The following is a 13,166-nucleotide window of genomic DNA, read 5'->3' as shown; positions in this document are numbered from 1 at the left end:
CAAATATGCCCGTGCTCTCATAGTAGAAAATCGCGCCAAAGCATCACATCGTACAACATTCGACTCGTGGAAAACAATGTGTTCCAAGATGCATCCATGCACTACTACATTTCAGCGCTATAAGGTAAAGCAGAGCTCCGCACCACCAGGCAATAACAAGAAAGCGTTACATAAAAACACACGGTATTTTGCCGAGATTAAAAGTACCAGAAAAATGGAAAAAAAGGAAACAAGAGCACAAGGTATCGGTATCAAGAGCAAAATATTATTATGATTCTCATTTAGTTCCACCAACGAACAGAAACCGTGCAACAAGTTCTACAAAAACATATGCTAGGCTCAGATTATTTGTGCGAGTGTAACTGAACCACATCCGCGATGATCCCAAACAACATGTTTAACACTTCTACAGCGAAAACAACACCAGGGCCTCGAGTATCAAAACAGCTTCTCTACAGAAAACCAGTAGCAATTTTAACATAAAGAGCAAATGGATCGATCAACCACCAATTGCCCAAAGGTAGTAAAAACATTTCACTACATAAAGCCTCCTACTTTCCAGCAGAATCTGGGGAGCCGTCTCCGTATGAAACCAGGCCTTTCTTGCCACCAGGACTAGGGCTTGCTGACAGGGAACGGGAGCGGGACCGGGACTTCTCATCGCTTGCACGCTTAGGAGATGGGGAATCAGGTGGAGACCGATCATGTGCTGCTGGTGGAGACCTTGATCTTGAACCGGACAGGCGGCTCCTGGAGACTGACCGTGCACGCTCACCATGTGACCTAGGTTTCCCAGCAGGGGGCGAGCGACTCCGTAGAGGGCTTCTGCTGTAGCCACCTCCCCTTCCTCGATCTCTGTGGACAGGGCTGTGTGAGGTGCTACGGCTCCTCCTCCTGTACCTACTACACCTCAAGTGGTAAAATAAAAGAAATCATCACATGGAACCAACTCTAGAATGAGGTAAGCATACGATTTCGGAAACACCTCGAAATAAAACTGACTGATGTGCTTCATAAATAATAATCTAAGTTATGCATCCACATAAACATAACCTCTTCCTCACAACTTGGCTTGATGATGTGTGCATCATCACAATTTACAAATAATACCAGAAGCTTGATATCCATGAAAAGAACAGGTATCACATATAACAACAGTTCATTTACCTTGGTGACGATGGTCTGCCTCTAGGAGGGCTTCTATACCGTCGAGGAGGTGATCGATGGCGGGAACCCCGGTAACCCATGTATCTACAGGAGGCAAGAAAGAAATGAAAAATCTAAAAAAGTTAAAAGCTCAAACTTTGATCAAAGAGAAATTGGTGTTCTTGATTAAATTACCTGTCACGGTCACTTCTTCCACCATATCGATGCGAGCGATCAGCAGAAGGTGAGCGATATTGTCTTGCAAATGAGTACCGCTGAGTAAAACCACGTCCCCGCCTTATGCGTTTTGGAGACCCATCAGGAGAGCCAGTCCTGGATGGGCTCCTCCCATTGTTTGGTTGGGGTGACATTGCCCTGCGAGGTGGACTGGGACTTCTGCTGATGTTCCTGCGAGGTCGACCACCTCTTACAGGGCTTCTGCTCACATTTCTTCTAGGTATTCTCACAGGGCTCCTGCTCACGCTTCTACGTATGTTCCTTCGAGGACTTCTGATTGGGCTTCTCCTGGAAGGCCTATGTGGGCTCCTTGAAAACCTAGCAGGGCTCCGGCTAACACTTCGCAATGGAGATCTTGCAGAGGTCCGTGTAATGCTTCTTCTCTTCTCCACAGGTGGGCTTGGGCTGACACTTTTACTTAGATGAGTTCTCTCTGGGCTCCTGCTTGGAGTTCTTCGTTGCCTGGACCTAGCTGAGCTCCTACTGATACTTCTTTGACCTTTAACAGGACTCCTGCTCATGCGGGGAGTCGGGCTTCTGCTTGCATCTCTGGGTGAGCTCTTGCTGGGGCTTCTTCTAGCAGGGCTCCTGATGATGCTCCGCTGTCTAGCTGGACTCCGGCTTTTACTTCTTTTGGGATCATGGACAGGGCTTGTACTGCGACTACAGTGAACAGGGCTCCTGCTAGCTGATCTCTTCGGGGTGGTAATTACCGTTCTAATCAGGCTTCTCCTTGGACTGATACTCATACTCTTGCTCATTGAGTGATTAGCACTCATGCTCTGGCTCCTGCTTATCAATGTCAGATGAAACACCGCTTGCAGAAGCAGTAAGCACAAAGAATGATTGATGTGTGAAAAAGTATAGGAAACCTAGATTTGCTTCGATTGCCAGTTAGAACAGGCATGGTAGCTGCATTCCTTTCAGTTTTTGATTCATTAACGCCATTTGTATGGATCTCCCCATTTTGCAGGGGGGAGTTATCTTCTTGTGCGGGACTCCTTGGCATTCCACTCATTTGTTGAGTTGATGTGGCTTCCTTCAAAACAGCTACCGCAGCAAGATTTTCCGCTGAAAACAAAAGTGTAGACATTGATTAAAAGTTAAACTAAACATATGTCACAAACCAAACAAGGACTATAAATCCCTTTCTGCACAGATACAGCTACCCTGGGCAGCTTCTCGAACAGTGGGTTTGATTAGATGGCCAATTAGTATGCTACAACATGCCATACAGATAATGGAATAACTACACCACAGATAAAAACTTGCAACCTTGATCTAAAGCCTAAAAGAAACTCCACCAGTCAGAAATACTTGGGTGTTTGGACATGACACTGTCTGCCTTTTGCCATTGTTTTTCACTAGAATTTATTATTTATAAAAACCAGTAAAATTATGAGATTGTGAAAGTATTTTTAAAGACAAATTTACGCATATGATTCTAATATCTCCCAACTAAGTATTTTAAAAGCAATTTACAAAAACATTGACGAGATCTAGTGCAAAATGTGAAATATTTGTGAAGGGGAAGTTAACAGTCAAGGGTAACAATAAGACATCCAAACAGGTCATACACACCACATCATCTTAACTACAAAGTTGGGTCCTGCATGCCAGAAATTGCATTAATTTCAAACATGGAGATCTCTATCCTTTCATTACTTCATAAAGTCATTCCATTGATTTCTAGAAATAAAATGGAGAAGAACTATTTCTAATTTGAGATCTCCATGGAGATTTCTACCCTTTCATTACTTTATAAAATCAATCCATCGATTTCTAGAAATACAATGGAGAACAACTATCATATTGTGCCTATAGAGTTCATTAATGATGGGAGATGCCACCAAACCACCCCAATCTTGCATTACAAAGAATTGCCTGATGTCGGTACATAAAGTTTAGAGCGGGCACATTACCCAGACCGAATTCATAAACCTAATTGAGAAATAAGAAAAAGTCCAGAAACCACTTCATTTTACTGCTAGTGAAATAAAGCAAGATCAACAAGCATAGGTGTAAGGAATATATAGACGAAAAGAAAAAAAATACCAGAAACTTGAGATGATGCCTTGGACTTCAGCCCATGACGGTGTCGCTTGCTTCTGGCATCCTCAGAGCTGCTATCACTCGTACTTTCAGCTTCACTGTCACTCTCTATCAACCTGTTAATGAAAGAACATATGTCACAGACAAAAGGTCTGAAATGTTCAATTCAACAATGATATCATACCTTTTTGACTTCTGTTTTGCTTTCCTATCACGCTTCCTACGCCTTCTCTCACGCCTATGGTCGCGCTTTCTTCTTGAACGCTTGCGCTTATTCTTCTTTGAGTGTCTTTTTCTGCGCCTTCGTCTGTCATCACTTGAGCTACTGACATCAGATGAGTCACTTGAGTAAGTATCAGAATCGCTCTCAGAATCAGACGATTCAGTCTCTGACTCAGAAGAGCTATCTGATTCCGAGTAAGAATATCTCCTCTTCTTCCTTTTCCTTTTTGATAACTTCTTACGACGTCCCTTGTGTTGTCCTTCATTACTTTCCTCATCGGAAGATATATCTTTCAACAACTTTGTTTTGGCACCCCTCTTTTTATCTATATGACCATAATCACATCAAAATGATGTTAAAAAGGTAAGGAATAAGGATATTGGTGGCCTAACTTACCTATACGCAAAAAAGACTTAGATGACTGACATTTGCCGAAAAATTTCAATCAGTTGACAAAACATACCATTTTCAGTGGTCACAGAATCTTGATGTTTGCAGTCAGTGAGCTCCCCACAATCTACTATCCTAACCGGAACAACTGGAGTCGAATCAGGTTCATGCACATCAACTTGTTCGATCCTCTTTAACACATCATTTCCAACAAGAAGCTTGCCAAAAACAGTGTGTTTTCTGGAACACAGTAGATCATATTACCAACAATATGTAGTGAGTCAGAAAACCATGGAATTCACAAATGAATTTGGGTTAGACATTCTAGAGGCTTCTAAAAATTAAACGATATGCCCAGTTTAATGGTTTGTCACAACCAAGCTATGTTGCAAACATAGAAAAAGGAAAACAAAAAACTAAGCTTTACTTCCGTACATGCATCTGCCCGGACAGGTTCACTTCTAGTGTAATTTCTCAAAAAAAAAAAGTATCCATATAACAGGAAATGGATGCAAAATTCCACAGGCATAGTGCATAATTCCATTCACCACCCCAAATTTAATAATAATAAAGGTACAAATGGTACTCTAGAAAGTAAAACTGAATGGATGACGCATACAATACAAACTACCAAATTCTTACATTTCTACAAGCAGGGTTGTTCAATTTGAATTAGGCAACAGTGGAGATCCAAAGACCCTACAAGTCAACAAGTAAAAGAAGTAACAAAGAACTATTCTTCTGTAGTTCCAATGCTTGAAAAAAATAAGCAAATGATGTTCATGTTCTATTTCAGAAACAATGTATCGCTTACTATAACAGCTTAGAACTTTAGTTAGGTTAGGATGGGAAACAACGAATAAATACAGTTTGGTACTAAAAGCTAAGGGTGTCCAAAACCCTAAATCAGTCAAAGCAACCCAAACCAGAGGCATCAACTAGAGAAGAAACAACATATAGGAGTACTGTAGTTTTCCCTCATCCGGTTTGGCTAGGGACCGGTTTAGAATTTTTAACAATCCTACTGAAAACAACAGCAGTCCAACAGATGAATGTCCAGTTGTTTAGATTACAGACAAGTATTCGCCAAAGAGGCAATATGGATGGGTAAGTGGATGTAAGATTAGAGGCTCAATCCATGTGTCTAAAGATTTATTTTGTATAATACTTAAACACACTGTCGTTCAAATGAAATTGATCTGGAACAAACCTGTCAAGATGAGAATTAGGCTTGAAAGTAATACAAAATTGGGAGCCAGTATCTGCCGTTGTCAAGAGACCACGATCATCATGGCGTAGGACACCAGCTTCATCTGAAATGCAAATGATACAAACTGTATACTTAGACCTTACCAGAACATGTGGATGAGATCTACAGAATTTCCAGAGCAAAGCAAACAAAAATATCACAGCAGTAACTTGTATTCCCTCCATTTACTATGTTTGTCCATAGCATATCGTGGGCACAAACAAACAATGTATGAGTTCAAAGAACAAATCAATATGAAATGACCATGCATGCACCTAATAGAACTGATAAAACTCTTCCAATGCACTTAACAGGGGTATGGAGTGGAAATAATGCAACAACTACACTTATGATATCCTCATTGGACAAGAGAGGTATTCTCTCAAGGTCATAGACAAACATAGTGAAGCAGAGAGTGTGCTAATTTTTAGAATTTGGATGCATTCACTATACACATATAACAACAAAATTTGACTGGTAACTCATAGCCAACACTCCAAATCCTTGCAGAAAAGGTTGCAAGGTTATTTGTATTCAAAACATCCATCATATTATGGATATCACACCAAGTTAAATGATTAATACCTGCACATTTCCCACTATATGTGCTTTCTCCACCAGAACCTGTAACACAGATCAATAATAGTCATTACCAGTTTACCACAGACAAGATGTAAAACAGGAAGGTGTGCCTATGCATGCAAGGTAGAATCACATCAAACAAACAGACCTAACGGACAAACGCTTACAAAAAACTAAACAGCGAACATGCATCATCATGCAACATTAATAGATAATAATAAAGCAATCTATAGGGCAACATATACAGCAGGATCCAGGAACAAATCATGGAACATTTAAGCAAAACTGTTCCTAAGCAAATTTCAAAATGTTGAAACCAGTATTAAGCCATTATACCTACCAGGATCAGACATGAAAAGAATTGAGGCTGCTACAACACTCTTCAGAAGAAGAGTATATGTATGACAGAAAATCATATGCTAGAGAGAAGTGGCACAGTATATCACAAAATCAAGAAGTAGGGACATTATGAGATAGAAAAAATAACAGCAAAGGCCATCAAGATTAGCATCAGCAGGCTGTAACCACATTGACTTACAAGGAGTGTTTATGTGCATGCAAGCAACTTAGGTAGAGATAAGAGCATCAATTTATTCCAGTAAAAGAACACAAGAAAATGAGAAATATCATGGAATTTGAGGAGGGGAGTTGCCACTATTTTTCTCAGAAGGAAAAGAAATAGAAAATTGTAAAATGAAGAACTAACTGTGTAAACTCACCATTTCCTTTTGCGAAGTCACCTCCCTGAAAAATTAAAGCACCCATCAGTAGCTAAGATTAAGAAAACCATTAAGTGAACTTTTTCACCAATTATTAGAATAGCAAACATAAATAATTCAGCATACAACCTTAAATACTATATGATATGAAATGCAGTCGACATCATCTGTCTTGCATCCTACATCATGAAAAAAGGAAACAGGAAACTGACTAAAAACAGAACAAGACAAAGCTAACCAAATTCTAACCACCAAAGAAACATTGTACCTTATTACAGACTATGACTCATCTGTCTTGCATCCTACATCATGAAAAAAGGAAACAGGAAACTGACTAAAAACAGAACAAGACAAAGCTAACCAAATTCTATCCACCAAAGACAAACATTGTACCTTATTACAGACTATGGTTCATCTGTCTTGCATCCTACATCATGAAAAAAAAGAAACAGGAAACTGACTAAAAACAGAACAAGACAAAGCTAACCACCAAAGACAAACATTGTACCTTATTACAGACTATGAAGCAAAATGCACGAAAAAGAAGAAAAAGAAGAGAAACTAACTTGTGCCATGAACCCCTTGATGACACGGTGGAAGGTTGAACCCTTGTAGCATAATGGCTTCTTAGTCTTTCCCAGCTCACCTAAAGCATGCAACATCAATTATCAAGAGCAACAATGCTAGGATTTGGGAGATGATGTTAAGCTCAAATTTGAATATAATCTGTAATGATTTCCACAAAGAATATTAGTATATTAGCCACTCATCATCATTGCATTTTTTTTCTGTTGCAAAAATAAACACAAGTATTTAGAACAGAAGATATGGATAAGAAGTCTATAGCTGAAGTTATTATTGCATTCGAGTATGTTTGTGCTGATTGGTGTACACAGGTTCGGAATCTTCATCTCACATCTAAATTTTACTTTTATGGATTATAACCAAAAATAGTATCAGAAATTGTCTGCCAAATTACAACTGCCAAAGAAGAAATAGAAACATCAGCCAAGGTATGTTATGCATTCTGTTCTACTTCGTCCTCAAATGAATAAGAGTCTCATTTGTAGTTAATCACCACACTGCAAAATTAGATTAAGTTCTCATATTTCAGGAATATTCAAACGTAGTCACAGAACGGCATCTCGGATATGGCTGGTTGCGGATCACAGAATTGAGATTTGAATAATATTACGGAAAAAGTGATTTCAAGCCAAGACCAATAAAGGATCATTAGGACTACCAAGTCACAACAAAAGGTACTAGTAGCACCATTACATTACTAAGAGCAGTAATAAATAAAATAAACAATAGCAAGAGCAGTAATAAAAACATACAAAATATGTTATTCTTCCATGTTGGAAAGATGCTACTCGCTACGTCCACTGACCACAAATACAAGTCCACTTTAGGTTTGACCTAAGCTAGATTAGCTATTGGTCCAGTGATAAAGCCCCCCCCTCTCTCCCACTCTAACACCTGGGTTTTAGGGTCGGAGTGGCTAGAGGGGGTGGTCTAAGTTGGTACCAGAGCCAGGTCCCGGGTTCGAAACCCACCGGCCACGCATTTCTTCCGCTGCGCGATTTCCCCTGCGGGGTTCGCTGAGACCAGCAGCCAGCAGCCAGCAGCCACAGGCGCGGCGCGGCTCGCTCGCCGTAGGGGGAATGTTGGTCCAGTGATAAAGCCCCCCCCCCCCCCCTCTCCCCCACTCTAACACCTGGGTTTTAGGGTCGGAGTGGCTAGAGGGGGTGGTCTAAGTTTAGCATCTGAGAAAACGCAACATTTGTGCTTCCAATTTCCAAATAGGAAACACATTTTCAGCTGAAATTGTTGCAGCAAAATGAAAAAGCAGAAATGGCTTGCAGACATATTTGAAAGAGTAAAATTTCACAAAACATCCCAAGTCCCAAGTAATTAAAAGAAACTATACTTAGAACTTGAAACTACGCTTGTAGCTTCCTAAAGGTAATAGAATTACAATTTACACTGGAACATTACAGATCACAGAACCTTGTGCAGTGAGACAGTGATTATTGTAACTGTTTGGATGGAATATAGTCACACCTGACTCTCACTTGTAAGAGCCGCATCTAGAAAAACAAGGACAATTGCCGCATAAACCTAGCAATTTGGTTAGAATTGAGAACGCCATATTCCTCATACTCGCAGCAAGTTCTTAACAATGTTGAATTTTTAATAATTTAGGATGAGTAAGTAGTTTTGTGAATTTACTACAATTATTGTACAATTAAAAAGCTTAAAATATTTCTTAACAAAAGCTTCAGTATTTTTTATGGATGCATTCACGATTACGAAATCTAGATCAATAAACCAAATAACTTGGTTGACGATCACATTTCATATTTCATAATGCCCAAGATGGCATAATATGTACACATGGCTGCTAGCGTTCAAGTATCCTACTATAGTAGCTATCACAAATAATCATTTACAAGTAACACTAACAAACAGATGAATTTGTATTAATTTACCAAAAAAGAAGTGAAATAAAGATTACCTGTGCATAAAGCTCTGAAGTTCTCAGATATCAGGGGAGCAACATCAGCAAATAACTGCAAGGAAAGGTAATTCATGATGTTCAACGGATCAAACAAACTAATACCACCTTTAGCCTTCATATAAAAGGACACAGCTACATATCCTGATCTCTTTAACCCTCACCCAAGCTGAAAATCTCGCATGCAGTAATGCACTCCCACTTGAATATGTATTAGAGAAATGGCAACAAGAAACATACCTCAAAGATCATTCTTCCATCTAGTTCATCACCTATGGATACATCCAGATAGACAATTGGGTTCCTCTTTCTAGCCATATTATCGAATGGACACAATCCTGGAGCAAACTGGGTAGCTTCACACTGTATAAATGGAAAGATATGAACAAAGTAAGCATTTGGTAAAAGGAAGTGGTAGATATGGCATTGCTGCACCGGCCAAAATTTAATTACATAGAGGAATCCAAGAAAAAAGGTGCAGTAACCATCCTTTTGAAAAGAAAATTTGGCATCACAATAGCACATATTTCCATCTTTGATAATACTATACCTTAAAATCTGCATGTGTTTACATAATGACTACCTTCAATCCTTCATTGCTTCAAGAGCCTACTTTCAATACATAAATGTAATTTCCTTTGCAGTCTTCTAGCAGAAAACTCACCAGAATGGAGCAGAGAATTGCAAATGCAAATACCATAATACACAATTCCTATATGTAACCAGTTTCTACAATAACATATAGCAAGCAGACAAGCAACAAGAACACCAAAAGCCATCCATCCAGCAACCCCCAGCCTTTGTACAAACCACGTAATTATGTATTGCAATGCCTGTCCACGCTCGGCACGTCTGTTCCACCGCAGTCTACATCACTTGGCGCCAGGCAACACTAAATTGATCAATCACGCAGAGCAGCATCCAGGTGATACGCCAGGGATCCAAAAGCCGCCTAGAGAATGAACGGAGCTCGTAACAAGAGGCAGACGCACTTCGATCCCGGATCAGGATCCATGCACACCGCAACGCACCGCAAACCCTGAAAACCCCTCCAAAACCCTATCGGAAGCACAGCCCCCAGCCCTAGAACCACCCCCTCCCCCCCATCCAAAACCCCAGAGCACAAACGCGCGCAAAACGCCCGGGACACTCAGATCGGAACGAGTAATCCAGGGCCGGCGGCGCGTCATCCGGCGAAGACGAGGCGGAGGGGAGCGGAGCAGCGAGAGAGCACGAACCGCGAGGGGATGCTCAGGGGTGGCTCGACGGCACCGATCGCGTCGGAACCGCGTGAGGTCTCGCGGCGGGGAGCGCTGGGGTCCTTGCTCTCGCTCGCTCTGGATCGGAGCGCAGCCGGAGCGCCGCGGCAGGCAGGCAGCCTCCACGCGGCCTCACAAGCGGATTGAGGTGGGGATTGGAGAGTGGAGGAGAGCAGCGGCGGCCAAGTACTACCCTACCCCCTGCGCTTGCGACGGGGGCAAGTACGGTTTTGCCCCCCGCGAAGGGGGCCGTTGAATGCTACTGCACTGCATGTGGGCCGGAGGAGTTGAGGTCTCGGCTTCCGGGCCGTAAAAATGGCCCGATGGCCCTTCCGCCTCCCCCAACCCGCGCGCTAGCAACCAGCCGAAGCCCAGTATTTTGTAAGATAAATTTTGAAATTTTTGTACTAATCTTGACCCTTTAATAATTTCCCTCCATTCTCTCATTAAAAAAATACTCGTTCCGATCAGCATTCATTCAATTAGAAAGAGGTTTTTTGCGTTGTTTAGCTGTTACTAAAAATACTTGCAGCGGCCTCCGGTGATTCTTGCATGCACTCTGAAGCTTCCGAAACTTAGGGTGTATTTGGTTGGGCTTTTGGAAAGCCAACAGCCCAACCAAAGAGGTTAGCTGTCATTCAAAGCCATAGCGCTAAAAGCAGCTTTTGTCTAGTACAAACTAGAAAGCACCTGGACCCCCTGCTTTCACTGGCTTTTGGGTCAAAAAATTACCCACCTGCCACTGGTTATGTAGATACCGATTCGTTTTCTTTCTGTCGCTCTTTCCTCCATTCCTCTATGCTCCGTCAACTCCGGCGCCTCATCTCCGGAGGCCCTCCCCAACAGTACCCCCCCGGTGGCCCACCCAGGCCGGCCGCACGCGAGCCGCCGCCGGTGCAAGCTCCGCCCTTGGGCGAGCTCGGCCGCCCGACCCGCTGGCGCGAGATCCGCCCCGAGGGCGAGCTCGGCCACACGCGCCGCCGCCGGCGCAAGCTCCGCCCCGAGGGCGAGCTCGGTCGCGCGCGCCTGCCGCCGGCGCACTCCCCGCGCCCTCCAATGCCCCTCCTCCCTCTCGACCCTCCCCTTCGGCGACCCGTCGGCGCGAACTCGGACGCGCGCCGCCGCCGGCGCGACCTGTTCTCCCGAGGGCGTGCTCAGCCGTGCACGAGCCGCCGGCACGAGGTCGGCCCTGAGGGCGAGCTTGGCAGCGCGCCAGCCGCCGGCGCAAGCCCTGCCCCTCCGATGCCCTTCCTCCCTCTCGGCCCTCCCTTCTGACGACCCTTCTCCATAGCCGGCCACGGGGCAGAGCTCCTCTCCTCCATGGCAGCGCCTTCGCCGCCGTCTTTCTTCAACAAGTCCGGTAGTGGCACGCGAGCGCAACCCCTGGTGGCCCCAGATGTGGAGGCCCAAGTTCCTTCCCTGCCTACCGCGGGTGCGGGTGCGGCCCAGGCGAGGCCCCAGTAGCGACGGTGCGAGATCCTTCCCCAGCGAGTCGACGGTGCGAGCTCTTTCCTCTCGAGCACGCACGAGATCCTTCTCCGGCGAGCCCCACCCCAACGCGGCCATGGTGCCCAGCGAGGCCCCTCTTTGCCCGCGGCCGTGAGCTCTGTCGTCTTGAAGAAGAAGAGAGAAGAGACTTGTCGGTGTCCGAACCCAGCGGTCTGGCACCAACTAGTGAAGTGCTGCGTGATCCCTCACCCTGAATGGTTGATGCAGAAGATAACACAGGAACGTACGGGTTTATCCTGATTCCGGCCGCGGGGACGTACGTCCAGCAAGGGCGTGCGAGTGCACTGTACTATTCTACACCGGGGGTGCTTGTAGTAGGGGGTACAAGCGAGGCGGGAGAGGGAGGAAAGCTCCCAAGTCTTTGCTAGAAGAGGAGATGATTGAGGCAAGTGCCAATATCGGGGCTCAGGAGAGCGTGTGTGTGTGCTACGAGTTGCGTTGAATGCTCGGATGATATCGTTTTGGAAGGAGCCCGCCTCCTCCTTTTATAGGCACAAGGAGGGGCGGTGTACATGTACAGGAAAGGGGAGAAGTCGTCGTTCTTCCCCGAATCGGGGGCGCACAGTGGCTGTCTACTGTAGGAAGTACACTGTGGGGTACTGGATAGTGAGGCGCTGGGTGTGGCAGTCGTCCTGGGCGTTGTCCTTGGTCTTGCGGAGATCGTGCCGGCGTCATGGTAGCTCCAGCGGGCGGCATGGCGGCTCCTGTAGAGGGTATTGTCCTCTGCGCTTGACGTGGCGGCGTTCCGAGGGTCCAGCAGACCGGGGTCTTGATCTGGTCAAGGCTCGGGCCACGCCCGAGGGTCGTGCCCATGCCGTTCGAGGGGCCTGCGGAGGAGAAAGTACGAGGGAAGTATGGGGAGTTGGCAGCACAGTGGCTGGAGCAGTGTCGGGCACGTCGGGACTGAGCGTCGTAGGTTCCCACAGTGGCGCCACAGCGCCAGGGATGACTGTGCAGTGACCGAAGTTGGTTGATAGGACCCCGATCACAGCCACTGTGAGGAGTGGTGCCCTGACGCCGTCTGACCCGGGCGTCGTGGCGGAGTTGTTAGTGTTTAATGCCTCCGTACGGCGGGTGGGTGAATGGATCGCCATTTGTCCTTTCCGTCGAGGGGTGGCCTCAAGCGAGGCGGAATCGATCCGTTCTCCCGAGTGTAGGCTCGCTACCCTTGAGCGAGGCGGAAATGCAGGGCGCTGTCGAGGGCCTCGGCGGGGAGCCCTCGAGCGAGGCGGAGATTGCCCCGCGGGTTCGAGGGGGTTCGGATGGGCCGTACTGTGGAGAT

The 13,166-nt window shown here is 45.0% G+C and overlaps 1 protein-coding gene across 4 annotated transcripts; it reads right to left on the bottom strand.

Moving 5' to 3' along the window:
* Positions 1 to 243: 243 nt before the first annotated feature.
* LOC120655037 (peptidyl-prolyl cis-trans isomerase CYP95-like) lies at positions 244 to 10,542 on the bottom strand. 4 transcript variants are annotated; one of them, XR_005667274.1, is made up of 15 exons: positions 9,357 to 9,460; positions 9,117 to 9,171; positions 6,992 to 7,244; positions 6,867 to 6,900; positions 6,728 to 6,777; positions 6,599 to 6,623; positions 5,883 to 5,921; positions 5,259 to 5,361; positions 4,122 to 4,288; positions 3,620 to 3,983; positions 3,439 to 3,551; positions 2,256 to 2,454; positions 1,342 to 2,172; positions 1,168 to 1,251; positions 244 to 903 (listed from the first exon to the last, which is right to left on the bottom strand). XR_005667274.1 is itself a non-coding variant. In XM_039932761.1 (14 exons), exons 2-14 carry the CDS (start codon positions 9,432 to 9,434, stop codon positions 552 to 554), a joined length of 2,496 nt encoding a protein of 831 aa, XP_039788695.1. In that variant the 5' UTR covers positions 9,435 to 9,479; positions 10,355 to 10,542; the 3' UTR covers positions 244 to 551. The 4 variants fall into 4 exon arrangements, 3 of the variants coding, with proteins under 3 accessions (XP_039788695.1, XP_039788696.1, XP_039788697.1); XM_039932761.1 differs by lacking the exons at positions 6,728 to 6,777; positions 6,867 to 6,900 and adding an exon at positions 10,355 to 10,542 and having other exon boundaries at positions 244 to 909; positions 7,165 to 7,244; positions 9,357 to 9,479; XM_039932762.1 differs by lacking the exons at positions 6,728 to 6,777; positions 6,867 to 6,900 and adding an exon at positions 10,355 to 10,541 and having other exon boundaries at positions 7,165 to 7,244; positions 9,357 to 9,479.
* Positions 10,543 to 13,166: the final 2,624 nt, after the last annotated feature.

The sequence above is a fragment of the Panicum virgatum genome, chromosome 1N (genome assembly GCF_016808335.1).
Source record: "Panicum virgatum strain AP13 chromosome 1N, P.virgatum_v5, whole genome shotgun sequence".
NCBI classification, from domain to species: Eukaryota; Viridiplantae; Streptophyta; class Magnoliopsida; order Poales; family Poaceae; genus Panicum; species Panicum virgatum.
Note: the sequence above shows the minus strand (reverse complement) of the source record. Positions and strands in the feature narration are given on the sequence as shown.

Bases quoted from the DNA above. Each gene is read 5' to 3' on its own strand.
- LOC120655037 (XM_039932761.1), bottom strand. From the start codon at position 9,434: ATGGCTAGAAAGAGGAACCCAATTGTCTATCTGGATGTATCCATAGGT. The intron at 3,552-3,619 runs GTATGATATCAT...TTTCATTAACAG, and splicing joins GCAAAACAGAAGTCAAAAAG to GTTGATAGAGAGTGACAGTG. The intron at 2,173-2,255 runs GTTTCCTATACT...ATTGATAAGCAG, and splicing joins GGCAATCGAAGCAAATCTAG to GAGCCAGAGCATGAGTGCTA.